The sequence below is a fragment of the Notothenia rossii genome, assembly GCF_949606895.1.
Source record: "Notothenia rossii genome assembly, chromosome: 4".
Taxonomy (NCBI): domain Eukaryota; kingdom Metazoa; phylum Chordata; class Actinopteri; order Perciformes; family Nototheniidae; genus Notothenia; species Notothenia rossii.
This window is the reverse complement of record NC_136902.1, coordinates 64,375,333-64,401,077: the sequence shown is the minus strand read 5'-3', so window position 1 is coordinate 64,401,077 and position 25,745 is coordinate 64,375,333. Positions and strand designations below refer to the sequence as shown.

Sequence of the window (25,745 nt, the reverse complement as noted above, 5' to 3'; positions counted from 1 at the left end):
GATAAAATAGCTACTCCTTTTTTACATGCCATGAGTGTGGATGAACTACAACGGTAGCTTAGATTAGCCTGATCATTCCAACGTCTATTCAGAAAACAAGCATTTTAAAAAGGGTCTGCAGGCACACCTGGCCAAAGCATTAATAAAGAGTTTTTACTCATTTGTATCATCATGTCGATTATTCGGCATCCTTTTGATATTTTTAGTGCAATTAAAACATGGCAAAATGTGTTAATTTTGGTTCATAAGACTGTATTAAACACATTGCATATTTCTTCTGCATTATTGATTTTGGTGTCATGGCATGAGACCATTACAATTTCAAGCCCACAAAAAAACTACTCCGTCAACTCTGGCGACCATAGGTTTTTTCACACTGACCTGACACAGCATTCTACAGCCCTGAAGCAGTGGAGGACTTCACTCTGGAGCGTGCACAGCTGCAGGCACGACAAAAACACTTTCTCTGCATCTCCATACCAGCCAGCATCCGACAAGAAGCCACCTAAATCAGATTGGATTAATCAGATTAATAGAGCTGTCTAGGGTCAGAGGAAATAGATTTAGCATCGAACTGGTGGGTAAAACATATTATCTTTTTTGAAATACATAAATACAGATTCTATTCATAACAAATCTCCACCCCAACTGTGTGTAGAAGCAACATATCTGTAGAACCTTATGTAGGAGCTCATCCAAAGCGTTCTAACACCAACAAACATCCAGTTTAACTAAGGTTATATTACAGTGCGAGAAGATGTGAAACTGTCTTATCTGTGGAAAGCAGTTTCAAGCAACTGCTCAACAAGCGAGGATAAGAGGCTTGGCCTGGAGTACCTTTCTTGGATAAGAGCCAACAATTATTTTCTGGTGTTGCACTTTTACATGTATGTTTTTGGGATGTGTGTCTAATCTATGTATGTCACAATACCAGAAAGGTAGAAGTTCTACTTTGTTTTGTTTAAATACACTTTCTTCCTAAATGGCTTAACAGGTCATAATTCTATTTTCTTAACAATTTTCTATTTCCTTTAAAACGTGTTATTTAAACAACGATTATTTAATACGTTTGGGGAAAATCTAAACCTAATAAGATGACATTTGAACACATCACAATGACGTTATACTTATCTTTGCCCACAACTAATCTTCACTGAATGTCAATAGCCCCTTCTGTTTCTGCAAAAAGCTTAATCAATAATAACTAGCCATACTCTTTTTGATTTCACATGGATTTGTGTTGGTTAAAATCGGATTGGTCATAGTGGGTTTATTGATGAAATATGTGACGTCCAAGTGTGTTGATGAGCAAATGGAGATAGCGACAGCAAACAGCATTTTTCAAGGAGATTTGCGCTCCAGGGCAAACAAGCCACATTTGTCTGCTTTTAGGACCGATAAAGATAATATAAATGTTAGCGTTTTTATCTGATTTTAACCCAATGAAAAGGACTTTTTTACATTACATGTCGTTTGTTAGATGCTTTTATCCAAAGCGACTTACATACGTACATTCCGTACTGTGGACAATCCCCACAGGAGCCATTTGGGGTGAAGTGTCTTGCCCAGGGACACAACGACATGCTGACTGCAGTGGGGACTCGAACTGCTATCCCCTAATTCGAAGTCCAGCACACTACCCACTGAGCCACAGCCTCCCTTAGTCCCAATCCCCTGTTACCTTTGGTACTTGTGTTACCTACTGTACCTGCAGTACTGTAGAACCAGTACCAGCGCTATTTTTAAAGTTTGGGCATTGACTTGGTGTGGAAATAACAGTTCTGTGCCATCCCTAATCTATTCTACTTAATAGTACATCCATAGTAGTCTTACATGTGTTATAATAAGACCATTTAAGCTATTTTAAATAATTATGGCTAAGATTTGCCCAACTCTCATCCTAATTTTTTTTCCAATGAGCTAACCCTACGATAATATCAGTTTGAGGAACAAATGTCTTATTGAGCGATAAAGGAACAGTTGTGTGAAAATGTTTTCCCATACCGAGCACAAAGCCGAACTGGATGGCCTTTCTTTGACATGGGCGTCAGACTCTGCGATGTAGGAGCAGCGGCGGCTGAAGGAGTTTGCCAGAACCGAGGCCACTTTCACACCGTGGTCCATTAGCGCTTGAAAGCAGTGGTGCAGGAGGTGTCTGCAGTGGGTAGGACAAAGAGATGAAACATGTCAGCGAAAGGTATAACTCTAAAAAGGTAATGATTTTACATATAAGCCTTTACTAATAACAAAAACTCAGTAGTTTAAATGTCACAAAACCTTGCTAATCAGTGAATAACATAGCTTCTACTATCTTTTCTCATTAAGCCCATCAATCAAGGGTAAAAGCAACAACACACAAATAACATTGTAGAAAGAACATCAATAACGTACCTTCACCTAAGGAGTTTCATTTTACCAAGCAGAGGGTTAGAAGCATTCGCCTAATTTTCAAATAGTTTTCCTAAGGTGAAGTTTAAATGGCAATAGATGCTGATAAGGAACTTAAAAGGGTATGCAGTACATGTTTGGCTTAATTATTTATACAAAACATATTTGGTGGCGGTGATTTAACTAAATAAATACATAAGGCTAAGAATATTCAACCATATTCACTATTAAATAATGCAGTTTTCAGCACATACAGCATAAACCGCTCTGATGAACAACTGTGGAAGGGACCAGTCTTCAAGCGTTTTTAAGATAACTGATGGGTCTATGTTTCAACTTTTTTGGAACCTCTTACTTAGTCCCATGATTTCTCACCTTTTGTCTGAAGCTCGCAGAACTTTAGCAAACACCTCCAGCTCACAGAACTCTCCTCCCAGCTGGCAGAGCCGGCCTTGCTGGTAAAGCTGAAAGACACAGACATACAGATTGAGGAATAAGGTGGTTCACTCACTGACAAAAGTTCAGATGTCAACTCTTCCATGCTGCAAAATGATTAGTCTAAAGTTAATAACTGTTTGGAATACTAATGTACAGAAAAACTGAGAGATCTGTAACTACAATGTTGAAGTTTCTGTCTAACTTTTCACTCTAAGCATATTTGATGCAGCCTGTATGATAGTTACGGAAACTAAATGGGTGGACAGAGTTGCTCCGCTGCTTGGTTGGCATCCGAGGTAGTCACAGATATGAGCCAATGTCAGATTATAAGGAAAAGCCAGAACAGCTGGGTACACGCAAACACACAATATTGGTTGTGTTAAAAAGCAAAGTCTTCTTATGTGTGACCAGCAGTGTGATGGCATCTCTGTATCAAAGTTCTCTGGTCTCTATTACGGGTGTATTTTAGGGGATGCTTTAGAAAATGCTCTCTGCTGATCAGGAGTTTAAACAAAAAAATTGCTGATGTCTATCCTGTCATCCCAATGCACTGATGCACATGTTGAATCTGCAGTGGAGCCCACCAGTGAGTGGAATGACTCGGTTTGGCTGTTCAACTTCAGGGAATCAGTGCATGAGAAGAGTAACAGAAAACAAGAAAACAACTGAAGTCAAGAGGGCCAACATATGGGCTTTTCTCAAATGTTTGTCTTCATCTCGTCTGATCATTCCAATACTTGGACATTAAGGGTGTGTCTGTGCGTTAAACAAGGAACACATGTCAAACAGGACTAGACAGAGTGCTAGATTTGAAGGGATGACAGAAAGCGACTGTTTAGAAATGGTGAGTGTCTGAGCAAGAGAAAGGGAGTTTGTGAAAGAGGGAGTAGTATAAACAAAACTTAACTAGCAGTGTCAACTACAGTCTACATATGGTGACAGAACTATCACACAAATGGGTCAAATGTAGGTCAGACAGAAACACTTGCAAAACAGCTGCAATGTTGTTTAAAACATTGTGTTGTCTCCAAGTAAACCAGAGGTTTCACAGTAAAAAGTACATTCTTTAAATAGTGCATGTTTATATAGCCTTTATAAAAATGTCCCCCTGTAGATGTCTAATACATTTTCTATTTGATGACATTGTGTACATATTTTAACTTTATGACTTTCAGAATCCATCAAAAGTATAACCTTAAAGTGAAGGTGAGGGTTATTCCAGTGACATCCTGTCTTGTGAATGGGATGTTTTCATGCCTGCCCATCAATAAACCTACACTCTTGCAGATAAATACTAAGTGGTTTGTAAAATGTCTACTGAACTTTACCTTGCTAATTTCTTTTTGACGTTTTATATATTGGGTTCCATCAGTTAATAATGGATACATCACTAAATAACCAGGAAATATTCAATTTTTCAGTTTTGTTAATAGGTGTGGAGGAGGAAAATGTGATTCTACCCTTCAGCTGTCTGAAAGACTTGATTCAGTCAGCTGTCAAAATATCCTTTTTTTTTCATTTTGTTGCTGCTGCCAAAATCTTTTTTTGTTTGTTAATGGTGCCATCACATGACAGTGCCAATGGCATTAGTTCATAAACAGTTTGATGTCAGCACTCAATTCTGTATCAACAATTAACAGAGGTGGAAGAAGTATTCATATTTTACTATTACTATACTTAGTTTACCAAAAGTAAAAGCCAGCAATATGCAGAATGGCACATTCAGAAAAATATATATTATGTTTTGATTATAATTATCGATGCATTAAAGTGCTATCAAAGCTGGTAAAGGTGCAGCTACATTTAATGACTGTGTATACTGCAGGGTAGCTTGTTAATTTATTCCAGGTGTAACTAAAATCAAATGTAATTGATGATTATATTTGACATCATTAATCCAAATCTGCAACATAACCAAAAGGTATTAGATTAATGTTGTGGAGTAAAAGTACACGATAAACCTCTGAATTGTAGTGGGGAAGAAGTACAAAGTAGCAAAACATTCATAAATCCCTCACAATTGTACTTAAGTACAGTCCTTGAGTAGACCTACTTAAAATACACGTGTTGGTGTCTGGTTAAGGCCCTGAATATGATAAATGTCGTTTTTATATCCTCAATTTCAATGTGGCATTTAATTAAATGTCGTAGGGGCCAAAATCATGGTTTTGTTGCTGTTTAGAGGTTGTTGTCTGTGGCAAATTAATATCTGACCTGAACAGACTAAGATATATTGTAACAACTGACGCTGTGTTTTTTAGTAGATTATTTATGGTTTTGTTGTGGTCCACATTCATTTTTAACCAACTTTTACCTTTTTTTATGTACATGACAACATTGCCACAATTCATGTATGGTTACAGAATGGCTCGCTGGTGTCATAAACTAGCTACAGGATCGATGGCGTTCATGGCTTCATTGTCAACAACGTTTATCATACAGATATTCATACGAGATATACTGTATTTTTGGACATTGTAAGGCTGAGTAAGCTAACGGTTAACAATAGTTCGCCTAACCAACAAAAACATATTGTCCCTTCTGCAGAAACTAGGGTAACTATATCGTAATGTAACGTAAGCTAACGTAAGTAGCAATGGTAGCTGCTGATTACACAAACTCGTACAGCCTGTACGAGTGTGGGGTGTCATGTGCCTAAGCCTCTTTGTAAATCTTAACGTACCTTATAATATACATCGAACTGTATATTTTCTGGGAGCGACCGTATGTCCCTTCTTGATCGGCTGTAGTTGTCCACCACAGCCGAGATAGCCGTGTTGTACAGTGTTTCTGGGATCCATTCGAGCTCCACCGCAGCCATGTTGTTTTCCCTCTCCAAAAAAACCCAGCAGCTACAGCCCTCCCCAGCTCTCCCTACATTCGCTACCTCACTGCGATTAAAGCACTTTCTCCAAGGGTCCTCATATAACATTCGCTTTAAAGCGAGGCTACAAATAATTGTTCTATTATCAATTTACCGCTACAATTCTAAAACGGCTGGTTTATTTTCCATCTTCTTCATCTCCAATTTTTCGTCGACCCTACAGCAATTCCGTGCGTTCCGTGCCCCCCCGTCCCGACGCACACTCACCGGCGTTGACGCAGTGACGTAATTGTGCAGTCGATGCAAAGAAAGCATATTTGCACAATTTAGTAATTTGGAGATGGAAGAAGTACTCAGTATTAAGTAAAAAATATTATCACAAAAATATACTCTTAAGTACAAAAAGGAAAAGCATTTATCATGCAGTATGGCCCATTTCAGACTCATACATGATATTGTTGTATTGTAATTATTGATGCATAACTGTGTTAATCACTTTAATGTTGCTAGCGTGAGACATTTCTGCAGCACGTTATATCAGTCACCAATGTGGTTAGCTAGCTATATTCACGGAGAGAAATCACACACAACCATCATCTCTTTGGTCGGAGTTCACAAGACCGTTTATTGTGCGCATGCTCGCAACAGCATCCCAGTGTGCCCAGTGTGCACGCAGGCAACACATGTTCCAAATGTAACTAATGTGATTGGCTTAACATGGCTTTGTCATATAACTAAATATGCTCAACACTCCCACTCAAAGACATGTGTATAGCTCTCTATAATGGTAAATAAAACCAAAAATACAAAACTCCAAAAAAATAAAACATTTGGCATACTGGCAGTGTTCTTAAGACTTCAAAACATTTACATCTGCCAGTTCACATTACTCTCCAAACAAATATCCCTTGAAACTCTCAAACTTAGCCTTTGTCACTGGCTTGGTAAAGACATCCGCTACCATGTTTGCAGTAGGACAGTATTCTATACATATTTTCCCTTCTGTGTGTGCAGACCGTACAAAGTGATACTTTATGTCAATATGTTTGCTTCTCTGTCTGCATACTGGGTTCTTAGATAAAGCTATCGCCCCCTGGTTGTCCTCATATCTCTTGACTGGTACATGCTGGTTACAACTATCTATTCCTCTTAGTAGTTGTACAAGGTACATACTCTCTTGAGTAGTGGCTGCTAGTGCCATATACTCAGCTTTGCAGGTGGATAATGCCACCGTTGGCTGTTTCCTGCTCTTCCACGATATAACTGGACCATTCTCAGTTAAGCTGAAACAGTATCCAGTTGTGCTCCTCCTATCATCCCTATCGGCTGCCCAATCAGCATCACTGTACCCCTCCAGCTTTAGAACGCTTTCCTCACATTTCTGGTAGTGTAGCTCTTGATCTATAGTACCCTTTAAGTACCTCAGTAGGTGTTTGGCTGTAGCCCAATGCTGCTGCTTTGGTTCTGCTAGGTATTGAGATAGTTTACTAACCACCCAGCTCAGGTCAGGTCTAGTACATGTCATAATGTATATCAAGCTACCTACTATCTCTCGGTATCCTGTTGAATCAATCACTTCACCCTCACTGTCAAAGTTTAACTTTTGCTCACATGGGGTGGATCTCGGTTTGCATTCAGACATTCCAAATTTTGCTAACATCTTCTCTATATGTCTCTTTTGAGTCATTTTGATCTCTCCATCACTCTGTCTGAAATCGATACCCAGGAAGTGTTTAAGTGGACCCATATCCTTCATCTTAAAACTTTTGTTCAACATTTCTTTGACATCAGTGAGTAAGGTGTTGTCACTCGCTGCTATGATTAAGTCATCCACCCATACTAACAGAATCACTTTCTCATTCTCAGTATTTCTGCTGTAGACACAATGATCAGCATCATTTTGCACAAAACCGTTCTCTGTAAGGTGATCATGCAGTAACATGTTCCAGTTACGTCCGGACTGTTTTAAACCATACAATGACTTGTTTAGTTTACACACTAAGTGTTCCCCTGTTTTTGATTTGATTTCAAAACCTTCCGGCTGCTCCATATATACCTCACAGTCGATTGGAGCATGGAGGTAAGCAGTCTTCACATCCATTTGGTGTAAAGTAAGATCCTCCTGTACAGCCACCTGCATTAATGCTCGTACAGAGGTCATGTTGGCTGTTGGTGAAAAGGTCTCTTTATAATCAATCCCTTCAACTTGACTATACCCCTTTGCAACATATCTGGCTTTACAAATCTCAGATCCATCTGGGCTCTCTTTCACTGCATATACCCAGCGACCTCCCACTGCTTGTTTGCCTCTTGGCAGTGGAGTCAGAGTGAAAGTTTCATTCTCGGTCAAAGAATTAATCTCCTCTTTCATCGCATCAGCCCACATTTTTGACTTCTTAGAGTCCATTGCCTCTTTAAGTGTATTAGGTACACCATAAGCTACTCTGTAGAAATAATCTACATTCTCACTTTCGTCAACATCACACTCAGCTTTACACTGGTACTCCTTAAAGTATTCTGGAGCCTTTCTCTGTCTCGTAGGGTATCTCCTTTCTCCCTCTTCTCTCTCAGTACTATCTATCTGGGTAGGACCTGCCTCAGCAGTCTCTTCACCACTGGACTCTTTACGCTCCTTAGGCTGTCCCTGTACCTGGTTGACTCTCTTTGGTGGTGTATCTGCATAACTCTCAAAGTCTTCCCCCATGTCACAATCTGTCTGAGTCTGTCTATCTGCGCTACCTTTGGTGATGAATTTCACCAGCCTATGTTTTAGGACTTTTCCTGTCTCAGGATAATACACATTGTATGCTGGACTGTATTTGTCATAGCCTACAAGGATCCCCTTTTCACATCTAGAATCCAGCTTCTTTTTATCCTGCTTATATACATAGCATTCAGAGCCAAATATCCTCATGTTAGATAGGTTAGGTGTTTTTCCTGTGAAAACACAGTAAGGTGTCTGCTCTAGCCGCTTACTGTAGCACCTGTTGCGGATTTGAGCTGCTGTCTGTACAGCATATGTCCATAATTGCTTTGGGAGGTTACTCTCCAATAGCATGCATCGTGACATCTCAAATAAGGTTCTCCAACCTCTTTCGGCAGTTCCATTCTGATGAGGTGAGTAGGGTGCACTCTTCTCATGCCTTATCCCGTTACTCCTAAGTAGAGACTGGAACTCTTGTCCCGTAAACTCTGTGCCGTTATCAGACCTTATGCACTTTATCTTTCCATATGGCGCTACATCTGCTATGAATTTTTCAGTAGCTTTTGTCGCGTCACTCTTTGCTTTGATAAAGTATGGAAAAATCATCCCACTGTAATCATCAGTAAATGCTATTGCATATCTGTACCCATCTTTATCTGCTGGTTCTATACGACCGCATAGGTCTGTGTGAACTAGCTCTAACACAGTTGTAGCTTTAGCATCTGCATGCCTGTTTCTGCTTTGTGTAAATTTGCCCTGTGTGCATATTTCACAGTTTTGATTGGACATGTCATGTTTCCCTTTTATAGACATCCCTTCAACCACCTTCTCTAATTTTGCAACATCATCAAAATTGCAATGACCAAGTATCCTATGCCACGTTTGAATGTCATGACACCCATACATTTCATCAACATTTTCATCCTCTACTGTGCTAAGGTAATACAGCCTACCATACACGTCCATTTTGAACTTGGTACCATTCTTGTTGACCAGCCAGTCATTACCGTCCTTGAAGTGGACCTCAGCTCCGTTGGCTGTCGCTGCTTTGACTGAAAAGATGTTTTGTGGAAAAGATGGGATGTAGAGCGCTTGCTTGAGCCTCGTTTTCACCTGTCGTCCTTCGCTGTCCAGCAAACAGACTTCAGCGTCTCCCCTCATCTTCGCCATCCCGCTCACCTTGGATCCGTCGGCCAGCTCGATCATGTGGTCCTCGGGTCTGAAGCTCTTGTCAACTGTTTTGAACTTTGTGGCGTCGTTGATCATGTGTGCTGTGGCGCCGCAGTCGACCATTAGACCTTTCTTGTTCCCTCTCTGTGTAGGGCAGTCACTCATCCTGAAGAAACTGAAAGATGTTGGCTCTGCCCCCGTCTCTTCATCAGCTTTCTTCACATGGTCACGGCCTCGTCCTCGACTGCGCCCCATTCCTCGCTGTGGTGTGTCCCATTTTCGTTCCTCTCTTCTCACGTGGTACCCGTCAGGACATATTCTGGCCATGTGTCCCTTTTTACCGCACGTGTAACACTCAACATCAGCCAGGTCCATTTTCTTTCCTCTTCCTCGTCCTCGTGACCTCGTTGCCCCGCTAGATTTCATCACGTTGTCTTCTTCAACATTCACGTCACTCTTCCCATATTTTTCTGTACTCTCATAACTTCGCAGTTTCGTTTTAAACTCGCCAAACGTTACAGTGTCATTCGTCTGGGTGATGTGCACGACGAATGGCTTGTATGAATCAGGTAGCCCCTTAACTACCATAGCTATCTGAAGCCCATCACTAATGTGCTCTTCTGCTCTTCTCAATGACGTGAATATAGTTTCTGCTCGAATAATATAGTCAGTGACCGTTTCATTGCTAGCCTTATGGAGCGAGGAAAGTTCACAGTACAAACTCACCACGCGGGGTTTGTCTTTTCCTGCATAGTGCTCGCGAAGAATATTCAGTGCTTTTCTTCCATCACGTTTCGCGTCCCTCATTACTAACGACAAGCTCTTGTTGTCCAGACATTGCACTAGCTCTGCATATGCCTCACCGTTCTTGGTTTCATCTTCCGCGAGAGTTTCTTCGTCATACCCATCTATCTCCGGGTCTTCCGAGATAACTTCTCTGAGACCACGTAACTCCATGTGCGCGAGGAACCTCGTCTCCCAGAGCTCGTAACTTTTCTCTTCACCGTCGAATAAAAGTCTGAACCACCTTTGGCCTGCATGACTGGGCCCATAACCTGTAGCGTGAGACATTTCTGCAGCACGTTATATCAGTCACCAATGTGGTTAGCTAGCTATATTCACGGAGAGAAATCACACACAACCATCATCTCTTTGGTCGGAGTTCACAAGACCGTTTATTGTGCGCATGCTCGCAACAGCATCCCAGTGTGCCCAGTGTGCACGCAGGCAACACATGTTCCAAATGTAACTAATGTGATTGGCTTAACATGGCTTTGTCATATAACTAAATATGCTCAACACTTGGTAAAGCTGGGGTTTATTTATATTACTTACTTTATATTCTTCAAGGTATCTTAATAATTAATTTGTGGATTTATACTTTGTAGTCGGAGTTTGACATTTGCACTTGGGGGAAAAAAACGTTTTTACTGACGTCAGTACACAGTCCCAACTATTGCGTGGGGTGCCACGGATACAGTAGCAATAAAGCCAGCGTACCCCGGACTGAGAATGACTTTTCCACATACGAACACAACTCGTCCCGTCATGCACGCCTCATGCCCGCCGTAAGTACACACACACACACACACACACACACACACACACACACACACACACACACACACACACACACACACACACACACACACACACACACACACACACACACACACACACACACACACACACACACACACACACACACACACACACACACACACACACACACACACTCATATGGAAGGGAGGGGCGGTCTCTCCCCCGAACAACAGTGCATTAACTGTAAAACTTATCATAAATCACAAACGACCTCCTCCTCTCCTCTGACTCCGGCAACCTGAACATCCTCATCCTCCTCGACCTCACCGCAGCATTCGACACCATCAACCACACCATCCTGCTGTCCCTCCTCGAATCATCACTCAACATCACTGACACTGCACTCTCCTGGCTGAAATCCTACCTCACCGACAGACATCAGTTTATCAACATCAACAACTGCACCTCCTCCACTGCTCCTGTGTCCCAAGGCGTCCCCCAGGGTTCGGTGCTTGGCCCCCTCCTCTTCATCCTTTACATGCTCCCCCTTGGCAAAATAATTTGTTGCCACAACCTTCAATTTCACTGCTACGCCGATGACATCCAACTTTATATCTCAACAAAAACCATCACCCCCACAACACACTCCACTCTCACCAACTGTCTCTCAGAAATAAAAGCATGGATGCAAACAAACTATCTCCAACTGAACAGTGCCAAATCAGACATCATCATCATCGGCCCCCCATCCCGTATCAAAGACATCCAGAATTTCAACTTCACCATTGACAGCCACACTCTATCTCCCCCCCCTCACATCCGCAACCTCGGAGTCATTTTCGACAGTCAGCTCAAATTCAACCACCACATAAATCACATCACCAGGACCGCCTTTTTCCACCTCAAAAACATTGCCCGTCTCCGCCCATCACTCTCCTCCTCTGCTGCTGAAACCCTGATTCATGCATTCATCACTTCACGACTCGACTACTGCAATAGCATCCTCTATGGCAGGGGTACTCAAATACAAATGTTAAAGGTCCAAAAAAATGTTTTTAATAAGACAAAGGTCCGATGATTACGGTCATTCAACATTTTAAACAATTGCAACAAGATTCTTAACACGAGGTTGCAAAAACAAAAATAATCTGTGTGCAGCAGTTTTCATTGTTATTGCGTCTGTGCTTGATCCCTCAGAGTCGCAGAGCTGCACAGTTATGAATAAAGGCAGCCGCACCCTCTTTCATTCAGCATTCCCATCATTGCTTTATAAGTGTCTTGCCCCCTTGTGTGTCCACTGAGGTTCGTCAGGCCCAACTCATCTTCAACAAACTCCCCCTTTGCCTCATCATAAAAACTCACAAACACCAGCAACTGAGCATTGTCAGTGGTGCCAGTGGACTCATCCACAGCTAAGGAAATGCACTGTGCATTTTGTATTCCATCACAAAGCTGATTAATCAAATCACCAGCCAGTATTTATGTTCTTCTGGTTGCTGTGGAATCTGAGAGGGGGATTTGCTTTATTTGACCTGTCATTTCCTCTTTTTGTTTGCCTTCAAACATGGTCTCCATCACTTCAGTCATGCATTATTTTATACTTCAGTTATTATCCAGTGGAAAGTCCTTACCTACTGGCCTAGTTAAAAAAAAGTGGTTACTTTTTTTTGGCTGGGCAGTGTAGTTTTACACACCGTCTTATTTGACTTTCTCAGGACTTAGAACAGTTTTTTGGGGGCAGACCCCCACAAAGAAAAAACTCGTAAGGTCATCATCTTAACAGTTTTGTATGCTCATCCCGTGAGCAGAGCATCATGTCTATTACAGCTGAATGCCGCGATTACCATTTTGTTCAGCAAAACGCCTCACCAAATTAGTAAGATCCAAAGCTTTAGTGCGTTTTGATTCAATGAACAGCCATTGATTCAATGTACAGCCAAACTTGACAGTCTCTTCTCTGTCATTGTAGACCGCAAATACCTCATTCCTTCAGTACTTAGGTCCGAATCAGTCTATGGTCCGAATGCTTCTCGTTTTGCGCCGTACCGTTCAAATGAAATCGCCGCCAATCATATTTCAACGCTCGCGCCATGGGTTGACGTGCGTTACAAGACGTGTGTCTTGTGCTGCATTCACTTGCACTCGGACATTAGAGACGTTCTCTCATAAATGTCCGATGAGCCACAACTTTTCTTTCAAAACAAAGCTGCCAACTGGGTGGCAAGGCCTATTTTTAGGGTGGCAGTTGCCACCCCATGCCGCCCCGGGGTCCCCGGTAGGTGAAACTAGGCTGCTAGCTACAGTACAGATGCAACTAGATGAGCTGTTAACTCTCGCTCTGACTTTTTTTTTTTTAAACACACATTTTTCCCACCCGCATTCCGCGAAGACCCGCCCTACTGTGCCTCTGATTCGCAGAGTGTTGGTGGGGGGGAAAAAACGCTGACGGGATGCTGAATGTGATTGGACCAATGCGTTGACAGACACACACAGACACACACAGACAGACAGACAGATAGAGCGCTGTTTGTACACAGCGGAGAATTTTGACTCGTTGCGTTGTCTCAAAAATAACACAGATAATACAGATAATACATATGAAAAGTATAATTTCGCTCAGAGTCCAGAGACAGTTGTCGTTCGGTCCGGATCCGGACCGGAGTCCGGACTTTGAGGATGCCTGCTCTATGGCATACCATCCAACCTCCTCAATAAACTCCAACATATCCAGAACTCTGCTGCCCGCCTACTCACCCACACCCGCTCCCGAGACCACATCACTCCCATCCTCCAGAACCTCCACTGGCTCCCCGTCCGTCAAAGAATCCACTTCAAAGCCCTCCTCATTACTTACAAAGCCCTCAACAACCATGCCCCCCCCCCTACCTCACAGACCTGCTGCACCACCACACCCCTTCCCGCTGCCTCCGCTCATCAGAAGCCAACCTCCTATCCATCCCCACCCGCACTAATCACCGGACCTGGGGGGACAGAGCCTTCTCCGTCGCTGCCCCCTCCCTCTGGAACTCACTCCCACAACCCATCAGAGACTGCACCGACCTCACCACCTTAAAAAAACTCACAAAAACTCACCTCTTCAATCTGGCTTTTCATGTGTGATTGTTTTTGTATTATTTGACTTTAACTTTAACTATATATTTATTTGTTGTTCCTTTCTTCTCTTTTCTTTTTTCTTAACTATTATCTGTAAAGCGTATTTGAGCACCTGTAAAAGTGCTAACAAATTAAATCTATTATTATTATTATAACTGTGCACATCTTATACTTATTTGATAACTACTATATCCCTTGGTTACTTGAACACGCTACAATGTTATTAACCAGTGTCCTACTTAGTGCAGAAGTAGACGCCTTAAACGTCCCAGAAATTTGACGTTTTAAAAATCGCTGCATATCCATTACTGCAGTGCTAATTATTGTAATACAATAGCTGAATCACTTGTAAGCAACAAAAAAAGCGAGGGAACTTGTGTCCTTGACCTCATACGTCACACACACACACACGTCACAACATGCGACTGCTCAAAAATGAAATTATTTCGAACAAGACATGATATTATTCAGATTTATATTGTAACAATCATTTTATTAACCTACATCTATTAAAATATTGATATACGAAATATTTGCATTGGAACAGTTTTAGACGTAGTAATGCTGTAACATATTTCAGCCACTAGGGGGTGCAATGCCAGAGATTTCTGGACCGCGGTAAAGTTAGTTTTAGGTTGGATACTCGACAGACATTCGCGGACCAGCCAGCAGCCCTAGGGTGTTTCTCAATCGCGAGTAACGCAGCGTCCACACGGCGGCGTGCGTTGAAGCTTGCAGGTGGGCGTGTCTGAAACTCGACCAACAACCAATCACATGAATCTCCCACCCCGGACACAAGGGCACGTGGTTTGATTGGCTAGAGCTTGTACTGGCATATGATTTGATGTTGATTAAAATTCCGTCGAAGCTTCAAAAGTTGAACATTGCTCAACTTTTGAAGCGAGCAACGCATAGCGACGCTCCCACAATGCAGTTCGGCGAAGCGTGATGTCACCCCATTCAAAGTGAATGGGCAGAAGCTTTGAAGCAACGTGTGGACGGGCTGTAAAGCTGCTCCAGAGCCACTATTTCAAGCATACGTCATCGAGTGCTGCCGAAGTACTGTTCCAATGTCCAGCATACTTGGAAATCTACCAAGCCCGGCGTACTTCGTTTGGAGACATTTCGAGGCTGCACATGTGAAGACTCCGCGGTCTTAAAATCCTCACAATGCTTTGCGCACGGACCAATTTCCCCAAATCTGTGGCAGAAAATGTAAGGCGGGGCCTCTCATATGAAGCACACCTGCACACTTGCTAGCCTGTTCCACTCTTTGTTTTCCGAATGCCAGGAAGTATTCTTGCCTCGCTTCTGAAGCAAGACGCTCGGAAGACATGTGCTACCAAGCAAGCGTACTCGAGATTGAGAAACACCCCTAGTTTCCCCTGCTGCTGGCTGTATTACCACTAGATTCAACGGGTCCGTCTGCGCTGCGTTCAGCGATCGAATATTACAATTATTGTTAGAGCCAGTATTTTGATTTTATAAGAAAAGCCACCTAATTGTGACGTCTGTAGTCAACGCACTATAAAGGACTACATTTCCCACGGTGCCTGTGCTAAAGCCACAGTGATGGGCAACCTGTTTGAGAGACGCCGTCGAGGAACAGTTTTTAACCGTATACGTACACGTACGCGTACATACAAATCGTACAAGTACCCTTTAAATTATGAAGTTATATAAGTGTTGAGGTATAACATACAGAGACATGTATATTGTATGACTCCATGTAATACTGTGTACCATATTGTTTTATGTAAGTAGCTGCGACTACTGCTGTGTTCATTGGATAGCGCTGTTGCACATGATTGTGATGTCACTACCTGGGGTATAAGACCGTTGGAGTCACGCCCCTTCTCTCTCTGTCCTTAAGTCTCTTGACCTGTGTGCATCTAATAAATAACGCCGTGATGAATGGCTAAACTTGAACTGCTGAGAATAGTCACCTTTCTGCTGCAGAGAGACAAAAGGTACAAGTCTAAATCTGCTAACAGGTTATGGGCCCAGATACGATGAATTATTCTACAGTTCGAAGCGCACGTGCGATAACGAGGCGAGAAGATTGCCTGTTAGCACGGTTAGCATAGGAGTAGCTAGTTAGCCACGTGTTAAGCTAGTTTAGCATCGGGAGAACCGAGTGAAGATAAAGCTGCACTAAGCTAAGCTACTGAAGCTACAAACGCAAAAGCCATGGCGAATAGAACCACGAGGAAGAGCAAGTGGCCCACGTTCGACGGGAAAGCAGAAGAGTATGAGCTCTGGGAAGAGAGGATGCTGTGTTGCATGCACGGAGTGGGATTGAAGAAGACCATCCTTTGAGTACCCACTGGAGAGCTGACCGAGGAACTGATGGCTAAAGAGGACAAGCTCAATGGAGACGCCTATTGTGAGTTAGCGCCGCTACTATATAATTCCAGTTTAGGACTGATATTCAGAGACACGGAAGGACAAGGGCCGAGAAAGTCTCAGAGTATTACGGGAGCACTACATTATAAAAGGCAGGCCCCGGATCGTCACCTTGTACATAACCATGACTGCGCTGAAGAAAGCTGATAATGAGACGATGACAGAGTACATTATCCGAGCTGAGCAGATCATTACGGCACTCAGGAGCGCGGAAGAAGCACCGAGTGAGGGACTAATGATGGCGATGGTTATGCGGGGATTACCCAAAAAATACAAGCCATTCACACTAATGGTGACACACGGTGACACTGAAGTAACGTTGTGACAGTTCAAGGCAAAGTTGAGGAACGTCGAGGCCTCATAAGATTCAGCCTCAGACGAGACGAGCGAGAGGGTGCTGAGGGTCCAAGCAGCGACAAAGAGAAAGCCCGCCAAACGATTAATCCCCGATGGCGACAGAGAACACGTCTGCGCATGTTGGCGATGCGTAGAGAAAGGCCACCGAAAGGATAACTGCAAAAATAAAGTCTGGTGTAGCTTTTGCAAAGGGCACACAGACAAAGCGTGCACAAAGAAGGACCGCGGTGATGCCGCTCGGTGCGCGAGCATGTCAGGTGGTACCGGAGAAGCTGCGGGAGGAGATGGCTACACCCTCAAAGTGCAAGCTGAAGAGACCAGCCTACAGAGACAACAACTACAGACCCATAGAAAAGGATTGATCATGGACACGGGAGTGTCGTCTCACATCATCAACGATGAGAACAAATTCAAGATTTTTGACAGCACCTTCAAGCCGGAGAGACACAGCATGGAATTGGCAGACGGGAGGCGCACCTTCGGGGTGGCGCAATGCAGAGGAGAAGCAGAGATGTGTCTGATAGACAGCGAGGGATGACGGTGTAAAGTGACTCTGAAGAACGCACTATACATCCCATCGTACCCCCAATAACTATTTTCCGTGAAGTCTGCTACAGCTAACGGTGCCAAGGTGTTCTTCGACGAAGGTAAAGCTGTTCTGATGTTACCGGATGGTACCAAGTTTGACATTTATGTATTTAAGAAAATGTACTATTTGCAAACAGAGTGTGGTGTTGAAGATGAGTGTCATGTCAGCCATGATATCCAAACGTGGCATGAGATTATGGGTCACTGCAATTATGAGGATGTTTTAATGCTGCAGGATGTAACTGTATTCATATTAAGGGTAAAAAGCGTAAGCCTGATAAAGATTATACAGCATGCATAGAGGGAAAGTTTACCCGACGAGAAACAGAGATCCGACCGACAAAGCAAACACACCACTTGAGTTGGTGAACACTGATCTAGCTGGTCCAGTTAATAACGAGTCCATAAATGGCTTCAAATATATGCAGTCATTTACAGATGTGTGTACAGGGACAGTGTTTGTTTATTTCCTGAAAGCGAAGAGTGATGCAGTTCAAGCCACTGAGAAGTATCTGGCAGATGTAGCTCCCTATGGGACTGTGAAATGCATTAGATCAGATAACGGGACTGAGTTCACTAGTAAGGAGTTTCAGACACTATTGAGAAAGAACAAGATCAGACATGAGACGTCTTGTCCTTATTCCCCAAATCAGAACGGGACAGCTGAAAGAGAAGGGCGCACTCTTTTTGAAATGGCCAGGTGTATGTTTATTGACAGTGATCTACCTAAAAACCTTTGGCACTATGCCATTCAGGAAGCAGCCCATACCAGAAACCGTTTTTTTAATAAGCACACGGGCACTGACAGGGAAAAAGTGTAACTTAGCTAGCATACGTTTGGAGCAGTGTGTTATGCGTACCAGCAGGAAAGGGGAAAATGTGATACTAGGTGTGAGAAAGGACGTTGTGTAGGGCATGACAAGGGAAGCCCCGCCTATCTAGTTGACTACCCCGACAAAGAGAAGGTGCAGAAGCACAGACTAGTAAAGTTTATCACCAGCACAACTTGTGATAGCGAGACTCAGACACAGAGGCTAGAACAGGATTCGGAGGAAGACTGTGGAGAGGGAGTAAAGGCCCCACAGCCTAGTGTACTGAGCAAAGATGTACAAACTAACGGTCCACAGTCAGCACCAGAGGATGATGGCGAACAGCTCCCTAGAGTGGCGTCACATGCCTCAGACAGTGGGAGATATCCCAGTAGGGAGCGCAAACCCCCAGAGTACTTGAGAGATTATACTCAGGAAGATACTGATGAAGAGGATAAAACACTCACTAGTGTAGATTATTGTTACAGAACAGTTTGCGGTGTACCTCTGACCTTTAAAGAGGCCATGACATCGACTGAGTCAGAAAACTGGGGAAAAGCGATGGATGAGGAAATTAAGTCTCTAAAAGACAATCAGACTTTTACCCTTACAAAATTGCCAGAGGGCAGGAAAACCGTGGGAGTTAAATGGGTCTATTCAGTTAAGGGAGACGTTGACGGACACGACAAGTAAAAAGCTAGGTTCATAGCGAAAGGATACAGTCAGAGGGCGGGGATAGATTTGACTTTGATTTGGAATGTGCCGATGCCCCCCGGTGCAGTCCAGAAGACCTGGCAGAACCTACCCCATCAGCTGTGGCCTGTGCCCAATACTGGCAGAACGACATCTGAGATTGCTACGGACTCGAAGAAGACTTATTTCTTAAAGGGCCGCCTATAAGGGGGAAACCGGGGGAAACCCTTTCTGGAGCCAAGCTGCTTGAAGGGGCCCATGGAGACCAACAATAAGTGTTGCTGAGCGGGTTTGGGGTAGGGACACTTTTTCCCTAATTTCATTCCATTTCTGTGCCGGGCCGGAAATTGTTCTTGTCAATTTTTGACATTTAAGTTTATTTTGTTAATAAAGTTCCTATATTTCAAATTGAAACTGCTCTGCTTGCCAACTTGTATTTTTGATACCATACTTACTATTGGGGTGACTACATAATTATGAAAGCTAATTAACTATACTATAAAATCACCATAGTTACTTACTATAATATCCTAAAAATTGTGGCAGGGACAATTTAGGGCAGAAAATATAGCATTTGGTCGCAAAAAAGACCAAGACTTTTGATACTGTTTGATTAAAAGAACAGAAAAAATAGATAAGAAAGTGTGAAATAAGGAGAGGTTTTGTAAAATGGAGAAGTCAGAAGGCTTGTTTGAGACAAGCGAGACCTGCGCAGACCTGCACAATTTCGATCAACGTCTTGCTAGTGCGTTGCATGATGATTAGTCATTTTGTCCGACTTGCTCTGGACATAGACATATAAAGAGTAGGCGCCGCATTGGCTGCTGGGGCACAAGAAATACGGCCGCCATCTTGGACCGGTCATCCTACCCATATTGTACAGACATTCTACCCATTGACAGCAGAGGTTTCAAGATGCCAGAGCACTGTGCGGCGTATTGCTTTGCGGCGTATTGCTGTGCAAAACGGCGGACGATTGCGAACAGGGGTCGGGGGATTACTTTTGACAAGTAAGATTCAACATTATTATTGGTTGTATTTTGTAAATAAAATATTATTGTACTGTATTGATGTCCGCCAGCGAAATCGTAGCCAGCAAACATTATGTTTATGGCCAACTGAGACTTTATAAATCATATGCTGCTGTAACAAGTGAATTTCCCCGTTGTGGGATGAATAAAGTAAAATCTAATCTAATCTATCTAGGAAGAAGAAGGAAGAAAATAAGTTTGACCTCCTTCTTAAAAATGTTTTGTGTTGACTCTCTCAAATCTCCCGTTTTTATTTTGAAGGTTTCCCAAAGACAAAGATATGAGGAAGAAGTGGGAAGTTGCTTTGAGGAGGGAAGGGTTCACTGCAAGCGAGTCATCCGTGATTTGCAGTGAGCATTTTAAGCAGGACGAGTTTGACAGGACAGGACAGATTGTCCGACTCAGAGATGGTGTTATTCCCTCCATCTTCAGCTTCCCGGTTCATCTCCAAAGAGTAGGTGTATCATCATAAGGCTATTAGGATTCATAAATGTAAATATTCTATTATAAATAACAGGGCAGGGTGAAATACCTATCCCTGTGTGTGCGTGTGTGTGTATATATATATATATATATTCTTTTCAAGTATTATGCTTCTTCATTTTAGCCGGAAAAGGGCAGGACTACGTCTACTTCCAGAAAAGCCGAAGAGAGCCTGTCTGTGGCCCCTCAGGACGACCCAGAAGCTTCAACCTCACACTCACAACCTCAGCCTAATGATGTGAGTATTTATATTTTCAACATCATATCATAATGGTCCTAGACAAAGTAAAATCTATCTTGTTTGCTGCCACTCATATTAAACACACTCACAAATAAACCCATACACACACAATTGAAGACATGTTGAACATGCATTCCTGGCACACACACACACACACACACACACACACACACACACACACACACACACACACACACACACACACACACACACGCACACACACACACACACACGATGCTGGCAGTGGCTTTGACAGGTGATGACTATAAGAAAGAATGTGGGCCATACTCTAGTTGTGTCAAAGTGATGTGTGTGAAGTGAAACATCACTCAAACCATGTTCATCCCTCTTTCTACTAGGATCATAGCTATGTCTTGCCTGCTTCTCCTACTACTCTTAAGGCCAGACTAAATTAAGCTTTAGTAAGAGTGGAGAGTGGAGAGAGAGAGAGAGAGGAAGAATGCCATGGCTAGAGAAAGGAGGGCAAAGACCACAGTGAGGAGTCTTTTGGGGGATTTGAGGGAAAAGAACCTCATTAATGAAGAACTCAAAGAGAGGCTTGATTTCTACTCAGGTAAGATGAAATAGGCATACAAATACCTCAGAGAGACTAAAAATGTTCCCCTCCCTCATCCACATACATTACAAAGGTAGTCTTAATGTTGTTCAATTTCATTTTTGGAAATTACGGTTGCAAAGACGTTAAATAGTTACTCCTCAATTTTTTTACAGGTGGCTGTGTTCGGTGGATGGCAAGCCTGGCCTGAACAAGATGATGCTGGATATGCTTCAGAGAAGATGCCAGGAAGACCAGGCTAAATATGGATGTGTTGCACTCATGTTGGATGCCATGGCCATCAGAAAACATGTGCAATATAATCCACATAACCACTCAATGTCTGGTTTTGTAGACATGGGTGATGGAAACAATGAGACCGATGTTGCTACTGAGGCTCTTGTGTTCATGGTGGTTGGCCTACAAGGACATTGGAAGGCTCCCATTGCATATTACCTGACGAAGTCTCTGTCACCTGAAACACAAAGGGTGCTTCTCAGTCATGCTTTGGAGGAGCTGCATGCACGGGGCATTCGGGTGGTATCTGTCACGATGGATGGGCATGCCTCCAACGTCAGCATGTGCAACCAACTTGGGTGTGAGCTGAAGGGAAACCCACAGGAGCCACTTAAAACCAGTTTCCCGCATCCGTCGACTGGTGACAAAGTATTTGTAATGATGCCACATGCACGTTGGCACGTAATATGTTGCAGGTAAATGATGATTGTTGTAGACCTATTTGTGCAAGTTATGTCTCTGCTGCTAAAAGTTGTATCTAAATATTGTTGTCTGTTCATTTACACAGTTATGGCTGGACGTGATGATCAACATTTTGCTGTTTGAGTTCATAAGATGCTCTGTTCTCTACATCAGCTTCATATGATGCTACTGTTACAATGTTTTTTCCTTTAGTTGTGTCTGCTAACATGATGCTCTTTTATTTCAATGTTTTTCTGTGTTCAGTTTTGTTTGTTGGAATTATCTTGTATTCATTGTTTTTGAGGTCCCAGGTGCTTCTACTGTAAATAGTATGTATTACACAACATCAAGTTTTGCAGGTGTCAGAAGGAGGGTATGTATGTTGAAATGATGTTCTCTTGTTTCAATGTTTTTCAATCTGCAGTTTTGTTTCTATTTCAATTATCTTGTATTCAGTGTTTTTGAGGTCCCAGATGCTTCTAATGGTACGTATTACACAACATCAAGCACATGTAGGTGTCAAAATGGTATGCATTGCATGTGTTCTTGTTCTCAAGTTATCTCAGTTCTGCAATTACATTGTTCCTAGTTAGCTAAGTGTCCTACAAGTATACTGTATATGTTTTGCCATGATCAGAGTAATAAAATGTTTTTCTTTTGCAGGTACTTGTCAGTCATCGGATTTGTCATTAACATCGACACGTTGATGCTGATGATTCCTGAACTGCTCCAAGTTCAGCGGTATGTCCTCACCTACAGGTTCAGCCAGGATCAGTTGGAGCTCCTATTTAATTCCATCAGAGCGTTATGTAGGGTTGATGTTCTTTTAATTGCAATAAATTCTGAAAATGACTTATGAGTAATGTATGTATTGTGTGCCTGTTTTCCATACAAGGTGGCTGGAATAACAATCCATCTGCACGCCAGTTCCAGGCCATCTCCCGCCTTCTGATGGTTCGGTGTGGTGTTTCACCTAGTGAGACAGGCAATGTGGCAGCCCAAGATCACACTGTTTCCCTGTCTGCGGTAGAGATGTCCTCTGCTGAAACTGCTGAAGAGCACCCATCTCTATTCGCCAACACTTTGGCTGTTGTGAGTGACCACAGCTATCTTCCCACTCGGTTTGGTGGTCTGGTGGAAAATGCGGTGGTCTACATCGCAGGATTTGTAGTCCGGCAGATTCTGCGAAAGCTGTCCTGTGATGTGTGCCGTGCAAGCTTGGTCAGAGATGCTGTACCTTCATCATTTGATGAGAGCTACCACCTTCTAGCCCTGAAAAACAACGGTGGCCTAGTGATTCCATCACAAGGCACAGTGAAGGTGCTGAGAGCTGCAGAGAGGGTGATTCGCCAAGCTTCAACAAGGCAAGCTCCAAAGGTGTCGACAGTCACCTACATCGTCCGGGAGGAGATTGGAACGGAGGATGTTTTTCAGCTTGGGGAACACATTGAGGAGACGCAGTTTGGCATTGACAACCATTATTCCAACTTGTTGTCATTGGTTGTGTCTGTGTTTCTGAAAATAAGACTACACCACATTGCCAAACTCAGCTCTCTTGACCTGCAGAAAGGGAGCACGAGAAAGAAGCTCTGCAAAACAGTCCTCTTTCAGGGCTTTTAGCTCATTTAAACTTTCATGAGCAACTTTGTGTAAATATGGTTTGGGGCGGGGTGGTGTCATGTTCTTGTGTTTAACTTGAACATTTAAATTTTTTATATAGATATAGATGTAGATTTTCATTTTTTCTGACAAGATATAGATATTCATTTTTAGTGATATATAACTTCTGTCTATGTATAATAGATGAGAGTAACAAATGCGTCACTTCCGGGCAAAAATAACGGCTTCGCCCACTTTTAGTTGAAAACAATGCTGTCAGTTGAACGGCGGTCAATACAAATTCTGAAGTTTTTGCCAATCCGATCTGAAATGTAAGAAAACCGGAGATTTTTGGATCTTCAAAGAGCCTGATTCCAATGGCCAGACAGGCAAACAATTGCATTAAGCCATTAGAAATCGACGATCGGGCTCGATATATGTTTAAATATAGCAGTAGGCTATTTATTTTCATAGATGAGAGTAACATCTACGTCACTTTACGGCCCCAACCACTTAACAATAACAATAAAGTTGAATCTAATCTTGAGCAGGAACAAATGTATTTACTTAGTACATATCTGACATTAACGATTAAACACATGTGTGCATTCTTTATAAATGCAAACCGAGTCAAGCCGACTCCGGAGGTGGCGGTATGCACCTTAAAGTTGTTTGCAATCCGCCAAAAAAACCGAGAGAAGAAGAAGAAGGCGAAGAAGAAGAAGGCGAAGAAGAAGGCGAAGAAGAAGAAGAAGAAGAAGAAGAAGAAGAAGAAGAAGAAGATGAAGAAGCCGACTCGGAGCTGTCCGACTTCAGGCGAGCTTTTTGAGACCTCCCCCGGCTGAGATCGGCTATTCTCGTCTACTTTCGAGGCAAGCCGCAACGCGTCTCAAACAAGCCTAGAGTGAAAAGGACAAAGAACGTATACAACAGGGTGTGGCACATAAGAAAGAGAGATTAATGATAAATTAAGGTTTGGCTCCATCTGCTGGACATATTATTTCAGTCAGAACTAGAACCACTGTGTTCAAATTTAGAACTATTACATTTAACACATTTGTATATTTAAAGCATTACACATAAATCATTTTGATCAGAAGCACAAAAGGGATTAGTAATTAATCCATAATAATTTAAAGAATCTTTAGAGTATAAACAGGTAGGGAAAAACACATTTTTACACTCAAACTATTTGCATGTCTGGATTATGGACAGGGCATTTAGATAATACGAATAAGTGTTCACTAAAAGTGATAATATTAATAATTATAATAGAAAGAAAACATAGGCCTACTCTTGAGTCAATTACAATAGTTGTGATCTGTTCTTATGCTCTCTGCTGGTTTTCACTGTTGTTCTATGTAACAGTGGGATTTAAACGGGGAATATATGGAGATGTTCTTTTTGTAGTGTGTGGAGGAATGGGCCGTTTCTCAATCGCGAGGATGCTTGCTTGGTAGCACATGTCTTCTGAGTCACTTGCTTCAGAAGATAGGCAAGAATCCTTCCTGGCATTCGGAAAACGAAGAGTGGAACAGGCTGGCAAGTGTGCAGGTGTGCGTCATATGAGAGGCCCCACCTTACATTTTCCGCCACAGATTTGGGGAAATTGGTCCGTGCGCAAAGCATTGTGGGGATTTTAAGGACGCGAAGTCTACGTTGACGGGTTGACGTACAATACAGGCGGCGTCACGACGTTGTCAGACGTCACGGCGACGTATCATAGGTGCGCCCAAAGTACGCGCTCACGTGGCGGCGGCGTAGCTTAGAAAGTCCTATCATATGATAAGTGTGTGAATGACGTGCGTTTGCATTAGCGTGTGAATGACTTACGTCTCGCCTCCGTAAGCATAGAATCTCTCAATTAAATTCAGTTTTATTAGCATGCATATTTAAATACAGTATTGCCAAAGCTCATTATAGTTGCAACATCTATACAAAAATAAGAAGAAAAAGGAAGAATTGTTTCCGTACAGGTTCAAAAGTTGGGCATTGTGTGAGGAAGTGCTGCTCTGTCTCCACAGCCGTTCCTCCACACTGTTGGCATGATCGCTCCTCTTTGGCAGCCATGTCTTCTTGTACCTGCCTGTTTCTATGGCCAG

The 25,745-nt window shown here is 42.7% G+C and overlaps 1 protein-coding gene and 1 pseudogene across 2 annotated transcripts in view; one reads left to right on the top strand and one right to left on the bottom strand.

Moving 5' to 3' along the window:
• Positions 1-5,692, bottom strand: part of appbp2 (amyloid beta precursor protein (cytoplasmic tail) binding protein 2) — a 15,768-nt gene extending 10,076 nt beyond the window's left edge. The window contains 5 exon segments of the mRNA XM_079673802.1: positions 382-505; positions 2,005-2,034; positions 2,037-2,155; positions 2,764-2,852; positions 5,510-5,692. Coding sequence (XP_079529928.1) covers positions 382-505; positions 2,005-2,034; positions 2,037-2,155; positions 2,764-2,852; positions 5,510-5,647 — 500 coding nt within the window. The 5' untranslated portion in view covers positions 5,648-5,692.
• A 14,241-nt stretch (positions 5,693-19,933) lies between these two features.
• LOC307036114 (THAP domain-containing protein 6-like) lies at positions 19,934-24,374 on the top strand (annotated as a pseudogene). Its single transcript, XR_013810642.1, has 7 exons — positions 19,934-20,044; positions 20,327-20,519; positions 20,673-20,786; positions 21,149-21,363; positions 21,522-22,058; positions 22,151-22,785; positions 22,940-24,374. The product of XR_013810642.1 is annotated as a THAP domain-containing protein 6-like (transcript).
• The last annotated feature ends 1,371 nt before the right edge of the window (positions 24,375-25,745 follow it).